Raw genomic sequence first — 27,602 nt, 5'->3', positions numbered from 1 at the left:
TGTGAATGCAGAATGTGGTTGTTCCTATTCTCCTGTGCAGAGGGGAATATTGCAGCTTTGTGATTCACTGCCATCTTGTGATATTTAACATTTCCCTAAAATGATGAACATGTAACATGAATTAGAACAGAACCCCAAACAAGAAGGAAAAAAACCCCAAATCTGTTCCTAGTATCCATAGTTACAGAGAAAACTCAGAGACCTTGAGGGTGATGGGTAGAAAAAGTCCTATCAAATAATAAATAAAATGAGAAGTTGTGGCATTTGTTGCTTTTATTTTTTAACCTGTAAACACTTTGCATGAACTCCATTCCTCCATCAGACAAGAAGCTGGAGTTTTCCTTGATGAGATCTCACCTTGTGTGTTCTGGAGACAAGGTTTTCAATCTCTTCTCCTTTTTTTTTTTTTTTTTTGCCCTTTGCCTTCAGGTGGAATGGCAAAATTAGGACAAGCTCGCTCCAATGAGCTCGTAATTACTGTAATTATTATTCTTTCCGTGTACAGCCAGAGGACCTGGGAGTCCTGTGCTACTTCAGGGGGGAAAGTGATGGATAATGCAGGGAAATTTTAACAGAAAATAGGGAGTTTTTGGAAGATTGTAGGGGGATGTTCCACCTTTTTAAAGCTGATGAAAGTAGATTGGACAAAGCAGCAGGAAGCAAAATATCACCACCATCCTGTCTTTTACAAGGAGGGGCAGAGGGAGGAGCTGCCCTTGCCCATGGCTAATTTTGATGAGTGATTTGCATATGGATCATCCCAAAGTGAGGAGCCCAAAATCCACTGCCCGGAATTTTACTGTATTCACCACTTTCCAATGTTTTACTGCCCCATATTTGGTGCTGACTGTGCCAGACTGTCAGGGCTCACCCCAGGGAATGGGATTTGGGGTAAAAGTGAGAAAAGTCATAGCTTGAGACCACAGAATGATGGAATGGTTTGGGAAGGGACCTTAAATCCCACCCAGTCCCACCCCCTGCCATGGCAGGGACAGCTTCCACCATTCCAGGCTGCTCCAAGCCCTGTCCAACCTGGCCTTGGACACTTCCAGGGATCCAGGGGCAGCCACAGCTGCTCTGGGCACCCTGTGCCAGGGCCTGCCCACCCTCACAGGGAACAATTCCTTTCCAAAATCCCATCCAACCCTGGCAGTGGAAGCCATTCCCTGTGTCCTGCCCCTCCATCCCTTGTCCCAGTCCCTCTCCAGCTCTCTTGGAGCTTTAGGCACTGCAAGGCTGGAGGGAAAAGAAGTTTAATATTCAAACACCGGGGTTTATTAGGCATTAGGAGAGGAGAGCATTCCAGTACTCCCAGATTGTTCCACCTCTCCCCCAGCCACCACCCTCACCCAGGACATTGGGGACAACTCCCAACTTAGCCAGGGCACCCAGGGGTGTTCCCTGTTTCAGTGCCAGCAGGGAGGGAACAACTCTCTTCCCATCAGGTGCCTCTTTGGGATATATTAAATGTGTGTTTTCAATTCAGCCAGTGAAGTAATTCTGAATTTCTTCCCCCCTCCACTTCCACAGACACAGACTGAAACAGCAGCTTAGGTTTGAACTGCCTCATTTATAAACCATCCAAACAAATGGCCTGAAGTGATTGTTCCAGACTTTCAACTGCCTCCCAAGATTTGGGAAGTGAATTCCTAGAAAACACCAAACCATTCCTTTAACAGAAAATGGGGTTTTCATGGAAATGGAGTTTAATAGAAATGCAGTTGAGTGGATGGCTGTTCCCCAAGGCACAGGCTCAGAGCACCAACACCCCCCTGTCCTCACCTCCTGCAGCCCCTCAGGAAACTCAGGGAAGTGCAGCAATTCCTCCAAGGCAGAGCAGAGGTTGTTCTATGGGAGTTTTCAGCAGCTGGAAGGCCACTCATGTTTTTTGTTACTTTCAAGATTTTCTCCTGGCTCATGTAAATCCCCAGCCCCACAATTCACATGCAGCAAAGCACCCCAAAATGAGAGGAAAATGAGTTTTCCTGAGTGCTGAGAGGATGCAGCTGAGGGAAAAGAACAGGAATGGAAATGGTGGGAGAGGATCAGGAGAGCAGAGCAGCTGCTGGCAGAGCTCAGTCATGTCTTACCCCAACCGTGTCCCTGCTCATTTCTAACACAAGCCTCTGCAATTCTTTCAATATTGTTGATTTTATTACAAGTGTAATTTAAGGCAGAACAAAAAATAACAGCAAAGCCAAACATTTTTTAAAAATTTACTGTGAAATCCTTAAGTAAGAGACTTTACAAGCCTCAGATGTTAAATAACCTCTTTGCAGGCTGTGGTTGTACAGCACTCAGGATGTGCTGATCTTTCACACCAACACGTGCTGCTGGTGGAACTCCCCTCTCCTGCACTCTCACTTCCAGCAGCAGTGCAGATTAAAAGGAAATGTTTCTTTCCATTGTTTTATTGCTGTCTCATCTCACTGATAACGTGGCTTTTAGCCTGCTCAAGTTATCTCTAAGTTTGGCAGGGACAAAACCTCTTGTCCTCCCCACTTACTGTTTCTGCACATAAATTTCTGCTGATTTCAGAAAGGAGAATGAATGAATGACTTTAAAAATAAATATTCTTATGCAGGAAATACACTGACCCATACAATTAATAAATTAATAATCATTAACTTAGAACATTAATTGCATGACTCAGAAAGTTTTTGTTTAAAAAACCCCAAACCTGCAGAACGCAGAGGCCACAGGGTGGGGATGTCTGAGGCCTTCAGACAGTCTGAGCTGGCTCTGACTTCAAAGGATGAATCACCAGGATCTGCTTGGTATCAGCAGAACTGGCCTGCACAATAAATGAGCCCAGTTAGCCCTTCCCTGGAGGGCTTTCTGTCTCTTGGCTACAGGGAAATGATGCAGCTTGTCTGCAAGCAAACTTTTTATATTACATAAACCAAGGAAAACATATTTATACAGCAAAGGTTTCCTGAAATAGCCCCTGGAATTTTTAACAGAGCAACCATTCTTCCCAGAGCTGCAGGATATATTTCAGCAAGAACAAAGACACACAGAGAGTATTTTCTTTTTACTCTTTCCTTCCAATGTGGGTACAGCAGCCAAAACCTACACACCTGTGGCTGTGTCCATCACAAAGTTAAACAGCTCCACAGTGCAGAGAAAGCCTGGATGCAATCAAGCCCAAATCTATTTGATGCAGACACCAGAATCTGGAAACAATGACAAGTTTGCTTATAGCAACGTGAGACTGGCTGCCAAGGGATAAATTCTGATCTTCCTGGGCTAAAGGTGCATCAGTGCTTGAGTTCCTGGCCAGTCCCTTGGACAATCAACTCCACCATTGAACACCAGTTCAAACAGAAGGAAAAGCAAAACTTCTGAGCTTGCAGCTGATGCTTCAAAAGAGCATCAGGCACCACGAGCCGACTGGGGAGGTTCTCGTCTGCTTTTAATGACGTGGTTTATTCATTAAGAGGTTAAACCCTGCTGCTCTCAGGCCAGGGTTGGAGCCACAGCTCTGCTGTCAGGCTGGAGGTTGATGAGGGAGTTGCTGGCCTGGGCCAGCTCTGCGATGGAGACTCGGCCTCGCTGCTTGATGTACTGGGCCACGGCCGCCATCTCCTGGGCCGTGATGTAGATGAACTTTCCCCTGTCATCGATCACACCTGCAGGGCACAGACAGCAGCAGCACTCAGCACTGGGCTCCCCTCACTCCCCAACAGGCACCATCACTGCTCTGGGATGTTCCAGCTGCTCAGGCAGCTCTTCCCATCCAGGCCAGGCGGGTTTTTATCTCCTGGCTGCTGCTGGGTGCTGGAGCAGGGCTGTGCCAGCAGCCCAGGGCCCTGGGAGTGCTGTTTTTGCTCAAAGGAACACGTTCTGTGCACTGGGAACAGCTGGCTGGGAGCTCTGCACAGCTCCTGCAGGTGCCTCGTTTTCATGGGATCACAGAATACCTTGAGCTGGAAGGGCCCCACCAGGATCACTGATCCAGCTCCTGCCCCTGCACAGACCCCCCAACAACCCCACCCTGTCCCTGGGAGCATTGTCCAAACCCTCCTGGAGCTGTGGCAGCCTCAGGGCTGTGCCCATTCCCTGGGGAGCCTGGGCAGTGCCAGCACCCTCTGGATGAGGAACCTTTCCCTGATATCCAACACAAATCCCCCTGACACAGCTCCAGCCACTCCCTGGGTCCTGTCCCAGAGCAGAGATCAGAGCTGTCCCTGGGGAGGAAGGTGCAGAACTTCATGAATCTCCCCTCAGCCTTCTCCAGGCTGGCCAAACCAAGTGCTGCCCCCCAGCTGCTCCTCGCATGGATTCCTCTCCAGACCCTTCCCCATCCTGGCAGCCCTGCTCTTTTGGTGCTCATGTTCTCAGCTCAGGCAGAGCAGGAGGCTCCAGGAGGGCACTGAGAGCCCTCGTGGGGCCCAGCTCAGCCTTTCCAGCTTCCCCTCTGAAAGGGAATGCAGCTCAGTTTCTGTATTGCTCCAACCAGACCGAGAACAGAACTCTGTTTTTATGTAATGACACCAAGGCAGAGCCTCCCTGGCTGTGGGCACAGCCAGCCAGGACAGCACACACCCTCATCCCTGGATCCCAAGCACTTTAGGGAGTTTGCAAGGGTTTCCATGAGGACTTGCTGAGACAGTTGTTCTCCAGCCACGAGCACACGATCAGCTCAGTAAATGTTTGTGCTGGCACCTTCCCCTCCTTCCCCTTGGAAAGGACAAGACTGCCCAGCACTGAACCAGCCTTGCTCATGCTCGGCCTCTGCTGCCATTCCAGCTTGGACTGGCTGGGTGCAGGGCTGGGAACCAGCACTTCCCTGACTCCAGCACCCTGCAGTGCTCTGGGATCTTTGCCTCTCCCAGTCCTGGCTTTAACCACCAGGCTTGGAAACCACCCCAAATCATCCCAGTGATCCTCTCAAATTCACATTTCAGAAGGCCCCATTTGCACCTGGCTGCTCAGCAACCCCAAAAGGCCTTTAGCAGATGGGTAAATAAATAAAATATAAATATCTAGCTCTCAAGTCCTACTAGATCCTTAAAACAGGAATGACACTGGAATTCTCTCTGCCAGAGGGAAGGCATGTTCTGCACCACCACCTCTTCAGCAGCTACACAAAGATCCCCTGTGAGCTTTGGCTGTCACCTGTCAGGGTGCCATCTGCCATCAGGTCCTGGATTCTGTTAATTGCATCCTGTGCAGAAGAGAAAAAGGAATAACAGACTGATCAAAAAGGAAGCAAAAAACATTTCACATGTTCAGATAAACTACAGAGGTTTACACTGAAATCCCTCAGGGTTAAGGAATTCAGTACTCCCACACAAAGAGATGCAATCAGCCCTTTGGTCTTCAAGGGATGATTTTTTTTGGAATTTTGGGATGTTCAAATTAAAATCCCTGTCCCTTAAAGGAGACTTTTATTGCTGTTCTTTTATTGCCTTGAAACTCCTGTTTCAAGGAGCAGGGGATTATAGGAACCTTCCCATGGAAAGGCTCTACAGTGCCATAAAGTTCCATGAAGCACACTGAGGTCCTTCTCCAGGATCCTTGCTGAAAAATTCCATGTTTTTTGTATCTTTTCCTGCTCCTTTTACGAGCAAACCTCTCCTACCAACCCAAAGCAACAACTTGTTGAACTTATGGTTGGGTTTACTCTACAGCTGCTCCAAGCATGCAGTTCCACTGCACCTTGAGTGTTGGTTTCTACAGTTCCTCTCTCTTTTTCTTGTTATATGACTGCAGAAGGAAATTACAATTCAGATTTTAACCAGATAAATTTCTTTATGTAACCCACTGCACACTTAAATGGAGTTCTAGTTTAAGAGGGAGGCAGGGGCCCAGCAAAAACGAGTATTCCAGCCCTGAAGTCAGTGCTTACCTGTGTCCTCAAACCCATATGTGAAGCCAAGTCCTCCAGCTGGATAACTTTTGTTTTCTGTGGAAACAAGCAGAAAGAGTTAAGCTGATGAATTAGAAAGCTGGGATATTTTTTTTCTCCATTCAAGACAAAGCAGAACCTGTGGCTGTAAGTAACTTTTCTTAGCAAGCACTTTCCTCTGATGAAAAACTCTCGAGTTACCTAAAGCAGGGAGCTCTGTGGAAAGACTGAGTGCTCTGACCCACTTAGGGCAAGACTCAAACACATCTGCCAGCACTGATCCTGGACTTTTCCTGACATTAGGATGAGCACAAGGAACAGCCACGACTCTGTTCCCCCACCTCCTCAGTTTCTCAGCTGCTGCCTTTAATTTCCAGTGTGTTTTATCAAGATCCCTTTTTTCTTTGAGGGATGTTTCAAAGCACCTTTTAAAATGATCACTGGTGTGTATCAGCACTTACATAAAACCCAGGCAAGACTGGCAGCATTAAGTGCTTTAGTCTGTTTTACTGATGTCATGTGTATTAATGCCATAATAATCTTCCTAAGCAAGCCAACACCTTATTCAAATTGTCAGTGTTGGAACTGCAAATTGTCATTTTGCTTTTGACAGATTCTTCCTGCAGCTTTTCTCAGTCAGGGCACAGCCACACTGCTCACATCTGGTTTTGTGCTTCTCTGTAGCTCCAGAGAAAACACCTGCAGTGCTTGTCTGGAGCTGCTTGGTTCCTGTTCTCTCCTCTGCCAAAGTTTTAGGAACTCGTCTGTTTAGTTGCAAAAGGATGCAGTGTTTGTGAGGAGCTTGGAAAAGACAGAACTGTTGGAAAGCTCAGTTAATATTCAGGACTACACTCCTAAAATCCACGTATGTACAGCCACAGGAGCTGCATCTCCATTAACAAATTAAATACAACAAACAATAAAGTCCTTTGTTTCTGGTCTTGAGAGCACACTGGGAGGCCACTGAAGAAATAAAGAGAGGCTGAAATAGATTAATGTCTTTCATTAATAAAATCAGACCAAAAAGAAAGCCACACACAGATTTAGCAGTTGTGAAGTTCGATGCAGCCAAGCTAGAGAACTGAATACCATGGACTGAGCACATGGAACTGGAACCAGTCCATGGAATTCAGTTCTCAGAGCTGGGAACTGCCAACATTCGTCACATCTTCTTTTAAAGGGACTGGGGGGGTTGGTGCAAAGCCACATGAACAAGAAAAACAGGACTTAAACCTTCACTTAAAGATATTCCCCCTCAGTGACCAAGTTTAGTGGAAACTTTCCAAGACATTTCCTGCTGGGAATGAGAGCCCGAGGGGGTGGGGTGGGGTTAGGATGCACCCCCACACTCTGGAATAAAACACACCGTGAGGTCCCAAGGAATGAAACACTTCCCCACATGCACCATGCTCTAGAGACAGGCTAAACCTTCCTTCAGCAACAATAAAACATCCACATTTTCCTGAATTAATTTCATTTCAGGGGTGATGCTGCTGCTGACCTCAGCAAGGGATGAAACAGAGGCTGCATTTTGCTTCCAACACCCTTAAGAATGAAAGTGTGAGGTGAGCTATCTCCACTCAATGATACCAGCATAAGAAATTATTCAACAGAAGAGCTAAATTCAATTTTATTTTTTAAAAAATGCCAATTACTCTTAATTTATACATTTTTGCAGACAGCTACGAGCAGCTCAGCGCTGCTTCCTGTCAATGGTTTCTGTGAACAGAACAGAAGATGAGGGCAATACATAATCTATACATTAAGCACACTTTCAAGATTAAAGAAAAATACTTAAAACTTGTGAAAGAAAGCGATGCCCCAGTTCTGCAGCTCAGCTCTGCAGAGGAAATCAGGTGTCAAATATTCAGACTTTGGTTTCCAGCCCAAGTTTAATTTCTCTGACGTCAAGATGAAGTGACTGATACAAAATTTAGTGCTGAAACACTGAACTAGGAGCTTTTGTCTAATCTGGTCCATCCACCACAACCCCTGGGGCAATGGGCAGAGTCTGCCCTGGCTGTGTCAACCCTTGGAAACCTCCAGGTGTTTGTGGAAGATCCCAAGAGTCACTGGAATCTCCTTTTTAATCTACAGAGGTAAAAGAGAGGCAGAGAGCAGCCCAGCAGAGCTTTTTGCTCTTTTTTTGCACAGAGCTCTTGTCCAGAACTGCCTGGCAATCATTCCAAAGGACTCCCTAAAGAGAGTTATCCATGAGGCAAATCTCAGAGTCCAGGAGATAAATCTGCTGTAAGTCCAGGGTTTTGCTGGGATAATGGACGTGCAAAACTGGCCCAAAGGGTGACATTTTGGAATACAAAATGATTAGCAGCTCCCTAAATATCCAAGTGATTTGCTTGCTAGAGAAGCCTTTCACACACTTCACCCATCCTGAGAGTTCAGATTCCAGTAAGGGAAGAAAGGGATTCATTAGGAATAAAAGATTTGCATGACAGAGTTGGAGTGAGAGGAGAAAAATGCATCTGACCTTTGATACAGCAACAGTGGAGAGCATTTGCCCTCACAGATCAAAAGCACAAACCCTCATGAGCACAGCCCAGGTTTTAAATACAATGGGATGAAAGGGAGACTGACACACCCTGCTTAAAACAAGGGAGCTGCTGCTTAAACTGCCCTGAGCATTGAGACAACACTGGAAGCTGCGTAGAGAGAAAAAAGTGAAGGAATCACAGGAAAAATCGGGACTGAGCCTTCCAGTGCCAGCGTTGGATGCCCAGAAATACCCTCCTGATACAGCAACTCTGCTGAGCTCACATGGACAGGCTGTTTTTAAATCAGTGGCTGATGTTCACACACAAAAACGCCTGAATGTCCCAAATCCCAACCCACAGCAAAGATTGCTTCCATGAACTCTGAGGGAGACCCACCAGGCCTGTCTCAAACCACAGAGCAAGAGCCACATCCTGCCCCAAAGCCAGGACTCAGCTGGAATTAAACTATTTTAGCAATGATGGATGTGCTCATGCTGGTTCAGTAAATAACACTTATTGAAGGTATCACTTTTGTTACTTGTTGAATATTTAAATAAATGAAAGAGGAAGTCAAGACGTCCCTCTTTAACAAAAGGCACCTCACACCATCTAAGGAGAAAAACCAAAGGCACCTTACCTTAATATATTCCAGGAATTCCATAAGAAAGCTGCGAGACTGGAGACAGCAAGGAAAACAATTGTTATTTTAAATTCATGAGCATTAAATGCATCAAAAACTTGCTGAGTATAAATACTATAAAAGTGTTTAGAATTGCATGATTTCTAAGTTTTAAGTACAAACACACTCTGAGATATTGAACTGGCAAGAAAAATAATCTAGATTTAACTCCACAAGGGATTTCTGACAGGTATTTTCTAAGACCGAATGTGGCTCAGGTACAATTTAAATGTTTCCTGAAAGGTTATCATACATTTTTTTATTCTTGCCATCATAAATACCCTGAAATAACCACATCTGGGTGAGTTTAAGCACCACTAGGTCCCAAACCAAGGACATTTTGTGCAGAGGAAAACCCAGAGTGAGTCAGGGCCTGCAGATGGCCAAGGGCAGCACAGCTGGAGCATTTCAAAGCCATGCACCTGAAATCCAGTGCATGAACGTGGGCAGCTCCATCTCAGGGGCAATGCAAACAGGGTGCATTGAAGCTAAAAGGAGATCAGGTCACTCTGCCACCCTGCAAATCAATCAGCCTTAATTAACTGGAGCTCTGGAGCCAGGAGCTTCATTTTCAGCACAAGCAGCCCCAACACAAGGCAGAGCCAGCTTTTCTAACAGGACACTGAAATGCTTCAGTGCTTCAGCACCACGAGGCCAGGGAGACTGCTTGATTTTCTTCTCATTTCTACTGTCTCCAGATAACTCTGTACCTGTTATTATTTCTGAATATGACTTTTAAATTGCCTGCAATTCAAGTTCTAACTCCCCACCTCTACCAAAGTTATCTCAGGTTGAGATCCAGGCATCATCAACTGCCTGCAAGCTCTTTTAGGTGAGGAACACCCTTCTCTGTCCTGACATGGAGGGAGATTAACTTCTCCTTGACAGGCAGCTCAAGGAACACGAACAATCAACACATTCCAGCTTTAAAGGGTGTTTAAGTGGAACACGTCAATATTTAGGGATAATCTCATCTCCTAACAGGACAGGCACAGATTTTTGAAGGAATTGTCAATAAAGGTGTGCATTTTGCTGTTCACTGCATCTTAGGAATTCCCCATCACCAGACAGAACTTTTCTTGGTGTTAATCCTGGTCTGATAAAGGAATTTTTCTTGATGGGAAGGGGTCCATAGCGAGAACCTGTAATGAGTCAATGGTGCTTGACACTGGGCACAATCTGCTGTGCTCAAAGCCACTCTCAGTCACACTAAAGCAAATCCATTTAATTCCAGAGTCTCTTCAGCAGAGGAGCAAATGCACACATGGCTCTGAAATAAATCCTTCCCAAGAAATGCACTGGACAGCTCAAATTGGCAGCTACAACCCAAGAGCAATTCCAGGATGTGATAGCAAATAAATTGTGTCTAACAGGTTTTCAGACAAAACAAGAACTCTGCCTCTCACAACAGCAAAAGTTTTTCGGGTTTGCTGTGATTTTATATCAAGAATCACTTTTCAACCACCATCCCCAGCAGCTCTGCAGGCAGCCACAGGAGCAGCAATGTGAGTTTGTCCTGAGGATTCCCTTATCAAAAGCCTTGTGAGGCAAGAGCTTGCTTTTTAATTTGATTTCACAGCAGCTCTCCTGGTGTAGAAAATAAAGCCAAACCCAAGTAATTGCCCCCAAGGTCTGTGGGCACTTTCAAACTCCAAATTCAGCTTTACTGGCTCAGTCTCTGTGGGTAAGGCAGAGCTGCTGACAGTGAGAGATTATCTGAATTCCAGAATGAGTTTTATTTCAGTTCTTAGACACAGGGAGGACAGAACTCATTTCCAGCAAGCTCCCTCAGAACTCCAAAATAACCCGTAGGAGTCTGGTATGAGGAACAGCAGCATTCCCCAGGAAATATTCCAGGCTTAACCTGTGCCACAGACACAATTTAGCTTTCACAAGCAGAAACCTTTGGCTGACTCCTACTTTCAAGTTCATGTTACACGAGACAGGATGAAAAAGGAATTGCAAGGAAAGGGGAATTGCAGAACCAGCCCCACGTACCTGTTCCTCTGTCATTGACTCTTCAACCCCTTCCTCTTCAACCACAAAACTCTCCTTCAGCTTCAGGTACTCTTCATATTCTCTCTTCTCCTCTTCTTCCTTTGCCTTCCTTTTTTCCTCTTCCTGGACAGAAAAGATGACAAGTGGTCAGTTTGCTCCTTCCCAAGTCAGCTGTTGAGTGAAGCAGCATCTTCTTTTCTCTGCACATAAAAAGTTTTTAAGACAAACCTAAGTTGTCCCTTGATGGCACCATGAGTTTCAGAAGGCACCCCTGAGGCAGAGGCCATCTCACACCCAGGGCTGGCTCCTACCAGAGCTGGCAGAGGGCAGAAAATCACTCTTAAATAGCAACCTGCCTGCTCCATTTGCATGAATCTGCTGCTTGTGACAGGAAGTCCCTGCCCCTCCCTGCACTTTGATGCAACGTCCACATTTTTGGTTGCTGGCCCCAGTTCTGCTCAGCCACTACAGGACACTGGGACTGCTCACAAGGAACAGAGGAGTTACACTGGTGGAGAGAAGAAAACAGCCTGTAGAAGTCTGAAGTAAAATCAACTTTTCAAGGAAAATCTCTTTTTTATGAAAACTTTCTTCCAGCAAACTGTGCCTACATGGAATATAAATTATTATATAAAGTATTTTAGGAGGAGGCAAGGCATGATTGTATTAACAAAAGGGGGTATTTACATGCTGTTTGTTAAACAGAAGCTTCAGGCTTTTCGTTATCTGCAATAAAAACTTCATGGCCTACCCTGAAATAAATGCTAAAGCCTTAAAGCTCACAACAAAGCTGACCCAGAAAACTCCAAGCCCAGCATCAGTGACATGGTGATGGCTAATTCTGTGGAATTCACACCTTCAAAATGGTGATTTAAGGTCTGGGAATGTGACAGATTACTTAGAAAATGTTTCAAATAAGAACAGGTTTTTACTGGGAACTCCTAAATTTGCAGCTTGCCATTATTTTAATTTAAAATCTGTGTTTTGCACTTCTCTGGAAGTGCAAAGGACTAACTTTGAAGGTTGGACTCGATGATCTCAGAGGCCTTTTCCAATCTAAAAGATTCCCTGGCTCACAGAGAATGAACAGTTTCCCTACAGAGCAGTTTCTTCCACAGAGGAATTCATGTTTGTGCAGCACCTGGTACAAAGAGATTCCAAAAGCATCTGGCCTCTGGCTCCATCACATTCCAGAGGCTGATTAAAACAAACTGAGGAGTTCTTCAAATTTCAGTGACAATCCCAGGGCATTCCCCTGGCATTAGCAGAGGAATTGATCTTTGAAAGAACAAAGGTATTGATTTCTAAATGCTTGCCATGCTACATCTTTGACATTAATATGGTAATTGCTTCCTTAAATAGCTGGGATGTAAATATTTGTTCCATTAAAACAGGGAGAGACAGGAACAGGTCATTCAGTATATGAAAAATATATCCCTATTAAAAAAGATGCCCTTTGATAAAAAACAAAGAGTATTTGGTCTGGTTTTTATTTCATCAAATTCCCAGAAAATTAGGAGAAAGAATCCTGCCAACATCCAAGAATGAGAAAAACAGGACTGAAAGAATCTTAGTGTATCTGCAAAGCCAAATCCATTTTTTAAACTGCTATCTAATGAAAAATCTACAGATCTGAGGAAGCTCGAGACAAAACAAGATCATTTTTGGGTCATTCATCACCATAACAATTAATCCAACAGCAGATTTTTTTTCCTTATATGCACTTCAGATGCCAAGAACAACATAACCATACTTCATTTGGAAGGAACAGCAATTGTTCTTTTCTTGTAAGTGCATTAAATTTAATCTTGATCCTGGAAAGACAAGAATAATGTTCTTCCCCTGGTCTATTAGAGAGGTTGTAATTCAGCAGGATTTGAAATAAAGGAAAAAAAAAACAACCACAAAACCTCAAAATTGCTTTGGTAAATAATTTCTAGATGGTTCTGCAAAAAAAGAAAAAGATCAGAAGACAGTGTTGCATTTGTAACTGAGAGCAACAATGACTAAAACACATTTCCCTGCTTCTGGAAGGTCTAACAAATGAGCAAGGCTCGTTCCTGTGGTCCCCCCCTACCTGAAAAACAGCACCTTGCATTTTCTGGAAGTGTCCCAGCACGTTCCTGTCAGCACTTCCATTCCCAGCACATGCAGGAAAGCAGCCCTGCTGTGAGGCTGGCAGAGCACTCAGCTACCAGCCCCTCTTTTGCCAAGAGGAGTTTGTTTTCCACATGCTGAATTTTGATCAGCAGAGCATTTCCAGGTGCTCTGAGCCACTGCTTTGGTAGCTAAAGTGTGTCAGCCCTCAAAGCTTCCTGGTGGTTGAAAGCTTCCTTTCTCCACAACACTAAGTATTTCCAGCTGCTTTTTTTCATCTAAAATTTAAAAATTCATGCAGAGCCTCACATGCTTTACAACCTAAATTCACCTAAGATTCAATGCGCAGGGGAAAAAAAGGATTTATCCAAACTAAAATCTACCTGCACCTTGGTTCAGAGCACGAGGAAAGATGACTTTGCACAAGTGCCCAGGGAGAAGCAACGTGGAGGCTGAGCAGGGGAACAACCCTGGCATGGTCAGGATGTCTGGGAATATTTATTCCCAGCTTTTTTTGTTCAACCATCTCTCTAACAGCAGCTGTGTGGGAGCTGCAGGGTCAAACTGAGGCAGCAGCATTCCCACAAAACTCGGTGTGTCCATGCAAATCACCCAGGCATGGAAACCCCCCCAGCCCCTCAGGGTTTCCTCAAACTGAGCCCAGGATTTTGTGTCAGTCCCACAGAGGGCTCAAACCCACCTTTCAAAGCCCCACCTCAGGTTCCTTCTGAGCTCGTGGCTCAGAGCAGAGTGGCTGGGCCACTCCCCAGCCATGGGTGGGGTGCTGGGGAAATCCCAGCAGATGGAAATTTGGTAACTGCAGATGCTCATCTTCAGCTGCCAGCTTTTATTTTTTGGTTTTCTTTCTTTTTTTTTTTTTTTAAGCAGGTTTGCCTCTTTCCTCTACATATTACCCAGACTGGGGGCTTGAACAGTGTGTAAAGATTTCTTTTTTATTGGTTTATTCCAGTGCATGTGAACAAATGATCCCACTTTGACCACATTTTTATTGAACAAATAAAATAAATAAATAAAGGAGTCACTCAAACCTTTGCTTTCTGTTCTTTTTCTCACCCAGTCCCCCCTGCCCACCAAGGACCTGGATGTGCTGTGAGGCTCCTTTCACATCATCACCCTCTGTTTGCCTCTCACCTCGATCCCAGGGATTATTTCCAAACACATTCCCTGTGCCAACTGCACAAGAGCCCAACTTTTTACCCACAGCACCCCAAGAACTCTCTTAGGGCTTCCAGCTGGAAGCAAACCTTGATTTTTGGGATCACACATTGCTCAGGAGTTCTGGGATGCTGCCTGGGTGGAGAAAATCTCACTGGTAGTGAGGAAGGCAGAGCAAACACCAGACACTCTTCAGCCACTGTCTGCTCCCTGTCATTCCTTTATTTGTGGCTGCTTCCCCAATTTTTAGGATGAGGAACAGCATCCTGAATCTTTAGAGGGCAAAAAAACCTTCCTTGTACAGCATCCAGTTTTTGTATTGTCAGGTTCTGCAGGAAGCCCAAAGGGACTTTGCAGAGAATAATTTGGCACAGAGCAGATGGATCTGTAGGATTTCTCCCCCCTCACTGCTTAGACAGAATAAGTGTCCTCATCCCCTCAAAATCAGAGGAGAATGAGGTTTTTTGCAAGGTTTTCAACTTGTACTCCCTTAGGAGAAATTAATTTTGAGGGAAGCATACACACTTGAAAACTGATGCTTAAACTGAAATTATGGAGTGGTTCTCCATCAGCCTCCAGAAATGCACTGTTTATGCAGGAAAAATGGATATAAATATCAAACAGATAATGAAGAGCTCTGCTGAGACACACACAAATCTTGATGTTCACATAATAAAACAACTAAAATTTGGTGCCTCTTCTTACCTGATCAAATATCAAAGAGTCAAAACTTTAGGGTCAAATCTTCCAGAGGATCCTTGTGATCCTGGCTGATCCCCATTTCTACAGCTCTGAAGATTCAGACCATTTCTATTTAGGTACTTAAATACAAATTGACCAAAATCTCTGTGCACAGGCAAAGGAAAAAGAGCTTTTTTAATGTGTGCAATCTGCCAGGTTTTGTCTGAAGCCTCTGTTTTGCAACATCAGAGGAAGTTCACTCTCATTGATAAGGTGCCGGCTGGTAAACCAGCTCACCACCAAAAAACTCCAAGAGTGAAAGGGAAATCCCCAGGGTAAAGCAGAGCTGAAGCAAATGCCAATTAAAAAGGAGCTTCCTCAGGCCTGCAGCCAATCAGCTCAGCAGAACACAGGAAAGGAAACCTGAATTTAAAAATGCACGAGCTGGTTTGCAACACTCAAGCCAAGGGGCGACCACATTTTATTTATAAGTGCATACAGATCTATTGAAATAGGAGCAGAGGGTATTTTTCTCAAGATTAGGCAAGACTGTAGCACCCACAACTCCCCCAAGGTGCAGTTCCCACCTGTCAGCACAATTTTAATAGCACTTTTTGGGAGAGAGACTGAAAAAAAAGGGTTCAAGTGGAATTTAGCTACCAGAGCTGGCTGTGCTCGTTTGGGGACCTGCCCCTGTCAGAAATACTCTGATGTACTGGGAAAGGAAGGGGAAAGTGAGATATCTAACAACTGTAACATTTCTCAGGCAAACTTCAGTGATAAACTGAATTTTCTGTGCCTTGTGGGATTATAAAAATGACAGCAATGTCAGTGACCAAAATGCCTCTAAAAAAACAGCTCCCCCCTGGTTTTTATCTCCTGGCTGTCAGTCACTGCTTGAGGTATCTTTCAGAATTTTGCTTTTCCACCTCCTAATTTAGATGAGGGAATGGAATCCTCACATGTGCAGTCCACAAGGCCTTGCTGGTGACAAGACCTTGCTTGTGGCAATGAAGAATTCCTCCTCTAGAGGAAAATAAATGACATTTTACCCTAGGTATCCCACAAACCCAATGATCCCCTCACTGCTCACAGAGGCTGTGCCTTTTCCATCACACCTTCAGTCTGTAACAAGATTGGAAAGATGAGATGCTTTGAGCCTAAGGACAGGCTCTCTTCAGTTGTTCTCTTTCCTGTTACAGACTCCACAAAAATAGATTTAAAATTACTAGAAAACAGCTGAGCATGGACATTAAACATTGTCAGACACATTGACTTTGATCCATGCTCCAAATGTTCAGCAGTTACTGGATTATCAACTTAGACACAAGCAAAAAAATTAAATATTGAAAGCACTTTCCTCTGAGAGGCAGAATAATGTTCCTGATGTAGCCTGGTGGGTGGACTTGCTGTCCTGATAAATACTGGGAAAACAAATAATTAAACCAAACTAAAATAGCTTAAAATTACAAGAGTTAAGTAGGTGGGTACTGGTTAAAGTGACCAAGCTGGATTCAGGCATTTGAGCAATTTTCCAGGTTCTAGGAAGTACTCTGTGGACTGTTGTGCACAAAATTTAAAAATAAACAACAATCAAATAAATAAAATCAGAGCCTTAGTTTGTATTCCTCTTTTTCCCTGAGCCTTGTGAAGTGCTGTAGTGCAGTCTTTCCTAGGAACACAGCAATTTAAACCAGAAACAAACCTTTCCTCATTTAACCAAAATAAATTACACAGCCCTCAACTGAACAGAAACAAAATTCAGAGTAGGTAGATAAATATTTCTGTGCTCAGAGATGCCTGGCTGAAATCTCACCTTTATTTTCTACTCAACTTTTCGATTGTGCCAGTTGAAAAACTCAAGTCTGCTAAAACCTAACTTTTTAGCTGAGTTAATCCAGCTAAATTGCTCAAACCCAGGTCAAATCCCAGGAGAACAACTCAGTCCTGTGCTACTCGGACAAACTGGTGCAGCTCAGGTGGAATTTGCTTAAAACTTCACCTGCTGTGCTGTGCTGGCTGCCAGCCTGCAGGGGACTGGAAGTTCCAGTGTCACTTAATGTCAGTGTCCAGCCAGAGTGTCACAATCCCCCAAGGCACTGCAGTCATTCCAACTCGTTATTCAGGGCTTTGAGAATATGAAATTCTCACAGCTTCAGGAAAATATTGAGGAAATAAATTTGTACATCTCTCTTGGAAGGGAAGCTGGGGAATTATTGGTGTTCTGAAGTTTGGTCAAGCTGCTTGACAAAATCTCAGACTTTTCTACATATCCTGATGTTGTAGTGCTGACATTCTCCCCCTCCAATTTCTGAAATTCAGGACTTCTACTGATGGAAAGGAACTGAGAGTTCAGAAGGAAAAGGATTTATGGGGAATAACTCCAGAGCTAAATGGACATTCATATAAAGATCTCATGGATACAATCTGTATGTGTAATATATGGATTATTTTTCTAAATTGCTTTATCCTGCCTTCATGTCCTCAACAGAGGAAAGGAAAAATTGTCTTTTCCTTTTTAAAATATTATCAGCAACACACTCCACTTACACAATCTGCAACTGGAGCAAATTAAAATACACCTCCACAAAGCAGAGACACAAATTTCAAAAAAAATCCCCCAAAAATCACAGTGAGAGCTGGGGGCTGCAATTTTTCATCTCAGAACACTGCAGAACACCTCTGTCCTTTCCTCCAGAAGAAAAGCCACCACACACAACTTGCAGCAAGGCCAGAGCATGAAGTTCTCAGTCAGCAGCACTGATGGCCTGAGTACAAAAAGCAGCTCTGAAGTCAAGTTTTCCTCCCTCACTAATGAAAAATATTCAATGAAAGCATTTCAGCTGAGCAGTACCTGAAATATTCAATGAAAGCATTTCAGCTGAGCAGTACCTGTTTTTCTGGGTCACTCCTGCTAACATATGCACAGCTCAGGAATCTTTCATTGGGAAGCACATGCAAACACATAAAATTAGAATGAAATCATACAATTTCACATAACACTTGCAAAATCGGTTGCTGCTGCTGCTTTCACTTTCTGCCATGGTGGTTCCAGCTGGTAGCTCAAAGGGAACAGGGGAAGCTGTGAATTTCCACCCTTGGGACACCCTCAGAGCTGGGCTGGTCACAGTCCTGAGCTCCAAATCCTGGACATGGCTGGAGCAGGACAGACCCTGTGGTCCCTGCTCACAGAATTTCCCCAGCAGCAATCCCAAAAGCAAGCCTGGCTCAGAATTTCCAGGGATAAATCCAATTATTCCCACCTGTCGTTCCTCCTCCAGGCGAATTCTCTCCTCCTCTTTCCGCCTTTCTTCCTCTCTTTTTAACTCGAGCTTCCTCCGTTCTTCTCTCTCTGCTTCTTCAGCCTAAAATAAACATGATGCAAGCCAAGCCTTACTTTTTAATCCACATTTTAAAATTTCAAATTATGATGCCATGAGGGGGTTTCTTACCACCTTTTAAATGCCTGCTCAGAAAGAAACATCAAAAAGAATAATAATAATAATAAAGAAGCCTTATCATTTCACTTCCCTTCAGCACACTCAATATTGTGATAAATTTAGAAATCACCCTCCTCACTTGTCTTATATCTCAGTAACAGATAAAGCTTTGAATGTGCTCATGAGCTTATTACAACAGTGATGTCAAGCAATGTTGTGTCATGGAATTCCATTTCTCCTCACTTGAGGTTTAGTTAGAATATACCCTAAGGAAGAAAAAAAAAATGATTTGGAACACAAACTGTAAAAAAAAAGTGCATTCAAGTGTATCATTAACCTGGGCAGAATCTCTTAGAGAGAAACTCCAATGGTCTCTTGAAAATTTTTATTTTTGTTGCTGACACAAAGAGGTTGTTGCAAAAGAAGGGAAAAATAAAAAGGGTGTTTAGCGTAGTTTTTAAGGATTTTTTTTCCCCAGGCTCTTCAGGATACTTAAATTTGAAAATATATTAAGAGGACAAGCAGAAAATATTTCAGGGAGGATTTGGCTTTGAGTGTTTCAGAGAAAAAGCCCCATCCAAGGAATTCACCTGTCTAAATGGGAAAATAAAAATCAGCATGTTTTAAAATGAAACAGAAGATTCCTTCCTCCACCAACTGATGCTTATCCAGCTTCACTCAACTTTGCTCAGATTTTCCACCAAAAAAAACAGAAAGAGAAAGAAAAATTAAATACAATGAGTGTGGAAAGTAACAAAATGATTAAAACACTGAGTGAAAAAAGATTCGTAATGGAAGTTTATATATAAGTAGTAATAAAGTTTATTACCAACTGCTCCATCTACTACACTGGATTTAAACCTCAGGTGACACTAAAATTCCCAACTTGGGATTTCACAAGCTCTAAAAATGTTCATACACAACAATACAGAGTCTGCAAAAAAAAAAAAACCAAAACAACAATTCCAAGGAAAATGCACAAACTGCTGCCTTCAGAAGGCTGAAAAGCTTCCCTGGAATTAACACTAAAATGCTTTTCATGTCCCTTAGCCTGTCAGAACAATATATATGGCTGAACACAAAACAAATCCAAGTTTTTACACTCTTAGAGCACCTGAACCACTGAACACAACTGCCCAGGGTGTTACAACACCACCACGGGGTTGGGGAGGATTTTTAAGGGGAGACAGAGCTGACATTAAGCTGGAAGGCAGTGGAAATATTCAAGGAAGAACATTCAAGAGTTTAACTCCTCTCCTCCCCACGAGTCTGAATGGAAAGAAAATGAGACACAGTTTTCCATGGCCCTCTTGGGCCAGCAAAAGCTGAATTGACATTTTTAAGATGAAACAACCATTTAGTGATGACACTGCCTTTGCCTTTCTGGGCTCTGTCATCCCCAGTTCTCTGCTGAGCTGTTCAGGCTCTGCTCAATACGTGGCAGGAAATACTCACCTCTCTCTGTGCTTTCCTGGCTTGCTTCTCTTCTAATTTCCTCTGCTTCTTTGCTCCAATTTTCCCAGACACCTGAAATTCTGGCACCTCCTCAGCATCCTCTTCCTCTGCAACATTGCATAAATGACAAATTTTAAATCATCTGTCAAAAAGTCCCCTGGAGAAACTTCAGTGCTGCCTAGGAAAGCAGCAGCAGATGAAAAGGAGACACACACACACACTTCAGACAAGATGGAAAAAGGGAAAAAAAATCACACGAGACTGCCAAAGCCACAGAACAGAAGTAACAAGGCAAACACACACTCAAGTGAAGGCAGAAGTAAAAATTTCCTTGATCCTTTGAAAGAAGGTTTTTCGTAAGTATTTCTTGCTTTCCACAATTAAAAGAGAGACTTCCTCTGATACATAAATTGTGCTGATGGTTTGCATTATTTATCATTATTTATCTATTTATCAACACTGGCCTGCAGAGACTTTCTTCTCAGTCACCCTCAGGCTTTGCACAACAGATATCCACTGAAAAAGTGGGATTCAGAGGCACCTCACTCATCCACTGGTTCTAGCCTGACAGAAATAACCTTTCAGGGATGAGGGGGAAAAATCCTTGAAATGCAAATCTCGGGTCTGCCTGCAAGAAAATGACATGTAAATATTTGCCTGCCGTATGACAAATGGTTGTTTACAGAGGTAATTTCTGCAGCAGTGAAATATGAAAGGGTTTTATGCTCAAAGGGTGTGCAAATGAGGATTTCTGCTCACTCTAGGGGCTGAGGAAGAAGAGCTTTTAAAGGCAGCCACTTCCTCCCTACCCAAAGTTCAGAACATTTTTATTTGCTGGTCTAAATCAGTCCTTGATCCCACCAAAGCCCTGGGGACTGACCTCAACGCTCCCAGAGAAATCCTCAGCTCAAATATTCACAGTCATGGCAGGCTCCAAATGAAAGCTCCTCACAGATGGAGCCCCTTTTTGGGTAAAATAATCGGTGCCTTGAGCATGCCCAGTGCTGCTCTGCTCGATGCTGACTTCGGATCCAAACTGGAAGAGATTTGGCAGGGCTGGTGCCAGGATGGTTTCTGGAGGGAGCTCTCTCCAGAGCACCTGGTCCCCTTTTTTGGGAACCCAAAAAGCTGCTATGAAAGGAACATATGGATGAATGACACTCTCCCTTCTTTTTTATGAAGAATTAGGTTGGAAACGCTCTTGTTTTACTAATTCCAAGACACAGAACAAACGGGACTGTAGTTAAACCACCAAGCCATCATGAGAAATAAATGTATCTGAGAGCTGTGTAGGTGGCTCTCAAATAGAAGCTGTTTTCAGGAGATGGAATTAGTGTCAGCCAGGTTGCTGAGCTGGGCTTCAGACAATTACTGGAGTCTGATTAATGAGATGATCCAAAGGATTCCCCCTCCCTGCATCACACAGAGCAAGGAGGGATATTCAGACCTGACACAGCTGCTTCTATAATTTTAATGATGCTTAAAATAGCTTTATTTATATTTTAAATCTTAAATTTATGCTTAAATTTAAGCATCAAAGGGAGTTCCAAACACAATGGGTGAACACACCCAGCACTAGCAGTTATTACTCCAAATTAACAGCTTGGTTCTGGTATTACTGTTTAGAAAATTATTTCTTGCAAACACCACAAGTATAAAACACCACCCATGACACCTGAGGGCTTCTCAGATTTCATCTGTATTAAGATTACCTGAGCCAGATGGGAGGCAGAAATCTAAGGAAGGCTTGTTTTAAAGCCTTTTTTCCCCCCAATCCTAGATCAAACACCCCTTTTGTTGTTCAGGAACATTTCTTTCCTCCTGTTTGAAGCATCTGCTGTGACCCTTTAAGCACCACTTCCTCCAGTGTGTGGAGTAACATCCAACAAAAGGCAGAGCTGGGGATGCAGACACAGCACATGATTCAGCAGAGCTGGAAGGGTCACCAGGACACTAAACCTGGCTGCAATTAACAGCTGCTAAATTAACCTGAACTGTGCTGACAGCAACACAAACACACGGTCAAAGCATTTGCTGAATCCATTTGTTGTTACAGCAGAACAGCTCCACCAAAAGCAGCGAGGGTGCTGCACGTGGCCAGCAATTCTTTATTTCATTTTAATGAAGCACTGATGGTTTCGGCAGCTTTTAACCATCACTTTTCACACTGTGAGACTCCGTGGGGTGAGTCCATGGGAATTTGGACTCCAGCTGTCCCTGAGCTTTGGGGGTGAGGCAGGAGGTTCAGCTCATGGTGACAGGAGTTTAGCATCCCCCAAGTGCTGTGCTTGGACAGCCTGGGTTTGTGCTCAGCTGGGAAACCTCACACTGACAGCACTAACACTGAAAGAAAGCAGGTTTAGATGGGATACTGGGAATGAGTTTTTCCCTGTGAGGGTGGGGAGGCCCTGGAATGGATTTCCCAGAAAAGCTGTGGCTGCCACTGGATCCCTGGAAGTGTCCAAGGCCAGGCTGGACAGGACTTGGAGGAGCCTGGGACTGGATGAGCTTTAACTTTCATTCCAACCCAAACCATTCTGTGATTTCAACAGTCCCACCAGCTCCCATCTCAAGAGTCAGAAACCAGTGTGGCATATTCTGCCTTACACAAATGTGGAGTTCTCAGCTGGCCAAGCTTTGCTTTTCCTTCATATTTTGAACATATTGAGAGGCAGCACAACAGGGAAGTTATCAGTCAAACAGGTGTCTGAATTTCTAGAAATTTACAGATTTCTTTTTAAAAATGCTTCCCAGTGCCTTTAGAAAATGTGTGCTGCTGTTCTCTATCAGGACAGAAATTTAGCAGAATTCTGTACTGTGTACAGAATGGGCAGAAACTTCCAAAATAAACAATCAGCATTGTGTGTTTTAGTTATCCCAGAATGGTTTGGATTGGAAAGGACCTTAAAGATCATCTCACTCCAACCTCACTGCCACTCCCATCTTCCACTAGACCACATTTCTCCAAGCCCCATCCAAGCTGGTCTAGCTGTCCTTGTCTTGCTTCCTTTTAAATTTTGGGTGAAGCAAATGGATTCCCATCCATGAAAGAGAATGAGAGTTGCACAGGTGGTTACTCACAAAAAGTCCTTTGGGCACACCAGCTGCTTTATTTACTATTTATGCAGCACCTAACAAAAGGAATAAGAGAAAGGAGGGGGGAAAGATGCCAAGCAAAAGCAGATGATGTTATTAACAGCATGTAATTAATACCCAACAGATGTGTGACACCAGCCACTGAAAGGTGTGGCCATTCCTCAGTAACACAGTCCTGTGGTTGGATTAATTTATAGTAAGTCTAATAATTAGTCTTTATTTCTGTGATTTTTAGTTTTTAATTTCATTTGGTAGCTATCCACTTTAGAAACTGAACAAGAAACTAGTTTATTAAAAAGCAGGCAATACTTAGGGCAGAAAAGTGCAGCAGACACAAAGGACAGCAGAGCTTCAGAGCAGAATGTGAAGTTTATTCTCAGCTAAAATCATTTGGCAGAAGTGAGAAACCACAGATCTTCCCCTTCCACAGCCTGTCTGTGCCTGAACAGGATCAGACACTCACCGGGGGCACTCCGGCAACACCAAACTCACTGGATGAGCAAGGCAAAATTGACTTTTGATTCACTGGTTGGGATATTAGTCAAAGTTTAACTGTACTAGAAAGGTTTTCCTACTGATTAAGCATTAAAATAATTTCAACTACTACGCCAATTAACGCAGCTCCATTTCACAAGAACAGCGTGGGACCACATCACTGGTTCTAAATTTACACATTTTCCAGATCGTTCAGCGCTCAGAAAAAGTGCTTATTTTAAGAGATTTCAGCATAAACACATTCTTCTTGAACTTATGCATAATATCCATCACTCAATGGGGATGAAGAACTATTTTTGTATTATTTCCCCCCAAAAAAGTAGCAGAAAACACTCATACAAGATTTTTTTAGCTGCAAGATTTGAATGCTGAGCTTAGATGCCACACAAAGCAATAAAGAGCATTTAAAAATGCCCAATTATTATAATTTTATAAATTTTATAAACCTTGTTTTTTGCTTTCTTTCCCAATAGTGATTAACACAAAGAAAAATATGAGATTGTGATCTCCAAGCCTTGCCACGCAAAAGAAGAGAGGAACTTAGGATTTCATTTATGTTACACTCATTAACTTTTCTTTATCATGTTTTATTTTACAAGCTCGAGCACTCAGACTGTCAAAAGCTGTTGGATTTATCATTACTGATGCTGTGGAAGTAAAATAATTTAACCAAATGTTCACTGTACTTGTGCTCAGATGCACAATGCTAAAAGCTCAGGGAAAAGCCATGCAGATGTTGGGATATTTAATCTTTTGGAGTTTTATGTTGGTGCCAGAAGCAGAGAGCCCACAGATCGCAGGAGATAATAAAAGCCTGACAAAACCAGATTATTTCTTTGAGGGAGTCCTTACTTTCTGTTTGTTAAAAAAACCAAACCAAAAAAACCTGATCCACACAAAGCCCCATTTTTTGGCAACACATTTTGCAAACAAGTCAGAGAGGTCATCTTGAAGATGTGAAGATGAGTGCCTTTCAAAATCAAACCCTTGAAAAATACTCCCTGGAAATGGACTGGGCTGCTGAGGCTCTTCTGGCACATCCTTTCCCTTTTTCCTCTTTTTTCACCCACAGCCCCAGAGTGTTGCCCAGTGGTCCCTGCTCTGTGGGACACTTTGGAAAGTGCTGGCATTTCTTAGACAAGTCTGTTTCTTGCTCACACCACACCATGATTTAGGGCAGTTATAGTCACCAGTTCCTCTCTCCCTCAAGTCAACAGCAGCAAAGTTTTAGCCTGAGACATCTCCAAGTGACAGGAAACCCTCACCCTCATGATTTTTACCACAGCTGGATCAAGACAACCCAACCTGTCATCATTACTTCATCCTCATGAGGTGTTTGTCACTTGAGAGGAAATTACATTTTTGGCATAAATACCGGATGGATGGGTCACTTTCTGCTCCAAAGTGGAGTCTCAAGAGAAGCCCCTTCTTCACCTCTGAGCTCTTTTCAGTGTTCAAGGACAAGGAGCAGGTTTGGAGGGTCAAGTTCAGCTTGAGAGCTGGACAAGTGTTTTTTCTGCACGTGATCAGCAACCAAGTCAAAGCTCTCAACAAAACACCCTTATGTCCACCCAGAGGTGAGCAGAATCCAAGTGGATGCACTCAGAGCATCAGTCAGGCAAAAACAGGAGCCAAGCACACCCTCCTTGGACAGTAAATAAAAGGAATTTGAAACTGGAAATGGGTAATGCTATTTATTTACACTACCATATGCCCCAAACAACCCTCAGTCCAACTCCAATTTATCCTCTCTTCCCACTGCTTAGCTTGGCCTCTCTTGCCCTAAATGAATTAATGCCTGAAAATCCTCACCCATTTATGCCTTGCAGCATTTTCATCTTGGCTGTAGCCAGTCCACAAAGCCACCTCTGTCTGGGTTCAATTTAAATTAAGACACACAGAGTTAATTAAGTCTGCTAGCTGGGATCTCAACCTCACCACATGAATACACAACTCTCCCTCCAGACTCCTTCTGCACAGGGAAAGGAGCAGGCACCCTGCCCCAGTGTGCACAGAGGCTTTTAGCAAGGCTCCCAGATTGCAGAGGGCTGAAGGAAAGGCAGGAGTGTTGTGGCTGGAATTAAATCGGGCAATTTAAGGCAATCAAACCCATTTTTCTAAAGCCAGCCTGAAAGTCACGCTGGGTGGAACAGCTCAGGGGTCTCAGTCATTTTGAGAATTACTTTGTCACCAAGGAGAAGAACCATGTCCCAGCAATCTTTGGTCATCAGAGGGTATTTGCTGATGTTCTCCTGACAGGTGACCTCCTTGGAGCACTCAGTCCCCAAGGAGAAACACTGCTCAGTGACCTGAGGCAGGGTGGGCCCTGTCCCATGGCACAGCCCACACGGATCCTGGGAATCAGGAACCCTGTCAGGCTTTCCTTCTGGGAGGAAAGTCAAGATATCTGCTGCTGCACTACTGTCTGTGACAATCTACAACTAATTTAGTTAGCTACCCCAGCAAGATGAAGAATTACAACCTGGTTTAGCTCCACTGGCAATGGGTGTAGTTTTGAATATTGAAAATAATCATTTACTATCTCTGTCTGTATTAAATGACTCCTTATCCAGACCTACAAGTAAGATTTCAGCTAAAGAAAGGACAATTAAGTTTTCAAGGTTTTGATCTCAGTGCCCAGGGTTTGGGGTTGTTTTTGCTCCCCCACTCCTCTGTGAGAGATTTGAGTCCTGGCACAAACACAGCAGCTCAGCACAGGCAGCACAAACCGTGGGCTACAACTTCACCCTCAAAGCTTCTTTCTCATTCTGGAATTGAAATCTGATGGTTAGATGGAAAACAGAAAACCCTCACACTAACCACAACTCCAAAGTCTGCAAGTGCTGCTCTGGGGACATTTCCTAGAGTCAGCAGAACTGGCTCCCAATGGGCAGAACTCTCTGGTGGCAGCAGCACTTCCTACCTGACTGCACTTTGTGACTCTTACAGGGACACAGGGAAGGTCAGGGCGTCCTCACACTCTCCCTGAGGTCAGTGCTTGGTTTCTCGCAGCCATGGGTTGGTGAAGAAATCACATCCTGGCAGAAGTCAGTGACACACGGAAGGATCAGCTTTGCCCAAAGTTCAGCACAGGCCCAGAGTGGAAATTCCACACACGGAACAGAAATTTATCAGTAAAACATTGCAACAATTCCAACAAACAAACAAACAAAAATCTATCTGCAGAGATTCAGAAGTTTTCAGAGCATTTACAAGGCAGGAGTGGAGAAACCAGACTGGCTTGGGTTTGGTGTTTCTGTTTAAATTGCCAAATAATTTTGCTCTTCAGCCCTGGTGCTGCACTGGGCTCACTTTCCAAGGAGCCAACAAATTCTTCAGCCCAAAGCTCTGCTGTGGAGAGAACTTGCAATTCCAGCTGGTTCAAATGCAAGCAGCAATTAGAGAAAACTACTCTGTACTGCAGTGACACAGAGAAAATGCAAAAAAAGGGATAAATCCAAGAGCGATTCCAGGCTTGTGCCACATGTCCACAGAGAGGGCTTTAAAACATGCAATACATCCTTTTGTAAAGAGAAAACCCAATCCCACACTAAGACAGGTAGCTCAGGGCCAGGCTGAAGGATTTGCAGCACAGAGGGTGGCTAATCCCAATTAATAATGGCCACTGGTCACTGAGCACCTCAGCACTGGGGAGTCAGGGACAGATGCTTCTCTCCACAGCTCCTCTGCTCGAGTCTGTGCTCACTCTCCAAAGGCTTTGCTGCTCCTGCTGTGCACCTGTGCTCAGCCATTTGGAAAAGCCATCCCAAAATATGAATAAAACCGCCCACAGAAGCAGCACGAAACAGAAGCAAAGAGCAAGAAGCTGTTTTAATTTGGGTAAGAAATTAGAGAAAACAAATAGAAGAAGGCACGGCATTTCAAGGGGAACTTCATGCAAAAGCAGCAGCACTTGCATCTGATGTAAAGAGAGCTGCAAAAGAATTATTTATAAAGCCCAATGACACAAATTCTTCTATTGCTTAAGTGACAAAGTAAGATAAGATAAGATGAGCCATTTGCTTTGACAGCTTCACTATCGGCCTTCACCATTCAAACTTTTGATGTCTGGAGTTGAAAACCAAGTATTTTTAGATCCCATTTTCTTTCCAGGATGTTATCACACGAGAAGAAATAAC

The 27,602-nt window shown here is 43.8% G+C and overlaps 1 protein-coding gene across 1 annotated transcript in view; it reads right to left on the bottom strand.

Moving 5' to 3' along the window:
* Positions 1 to 2,132: 2,132 nt before the first annotated feature.
* The window catches only part of DDRGK1 (DDRGK domain containing 1), a 33,219-nt gene continuing 7,749 nt past the window's right edge, over positions 2,133 to 27,602 (bottom strand). The window contains exons 3-9 of the mRNA XM_063401360.1: positions 19,873 to 19,979; positions 18,241 to 18,342; positions 11,024 to 11,146; positions 8,984 to 9,022; positions 5,855 to 5,911; positions 5,122 to 5,170; positions 2,133 to 3,632 (exon numbers count right to left, since the gene is read on the bottom strand). Coding sequence (XP_063257430.1) covers positions 3,460 to 3,632; positions 5,122 to 5,170; positions 5,855 to 5,911; positions 8,984 to 9,022; positions 11,024 to 11,146; positions 18,241 to 18,342; positions 19,873 to 19,979 — 650 coding nt within the window. The 3' untranslated portion in view covers positions 2,133 to 3,459. The remainder of the gene's footprint in view (positions 3,633 to 5,121; positions 5,171 to 5,854; positions 5,912 to 8,983; positions 9,023 to 11,023; positions 11,147 to 18,240; positions 18,343 to 19,872; positions 19,980 to 27,602) is intronic.

This window comes from Prinia subflava, chromosome 7 (genome assembly GCF_021018805.1).
Source record: "Prinia subflava isolate CZ2003 ecotype Zambia chromosome 7, Cam_Psub_1.2, whole genome shotgun sequence".
Lineage (NCBI taxonomy): Eukaryota > Metazoa > Chordata > Aves > Passeriformes > Cisticolidae > Prinia > Prinia subflava.
The sequence above is the reverse complement of the archived record's forward strand: the minus strand, read 5'-3'. Positions and strand labels throughout refer to the sequence as shown.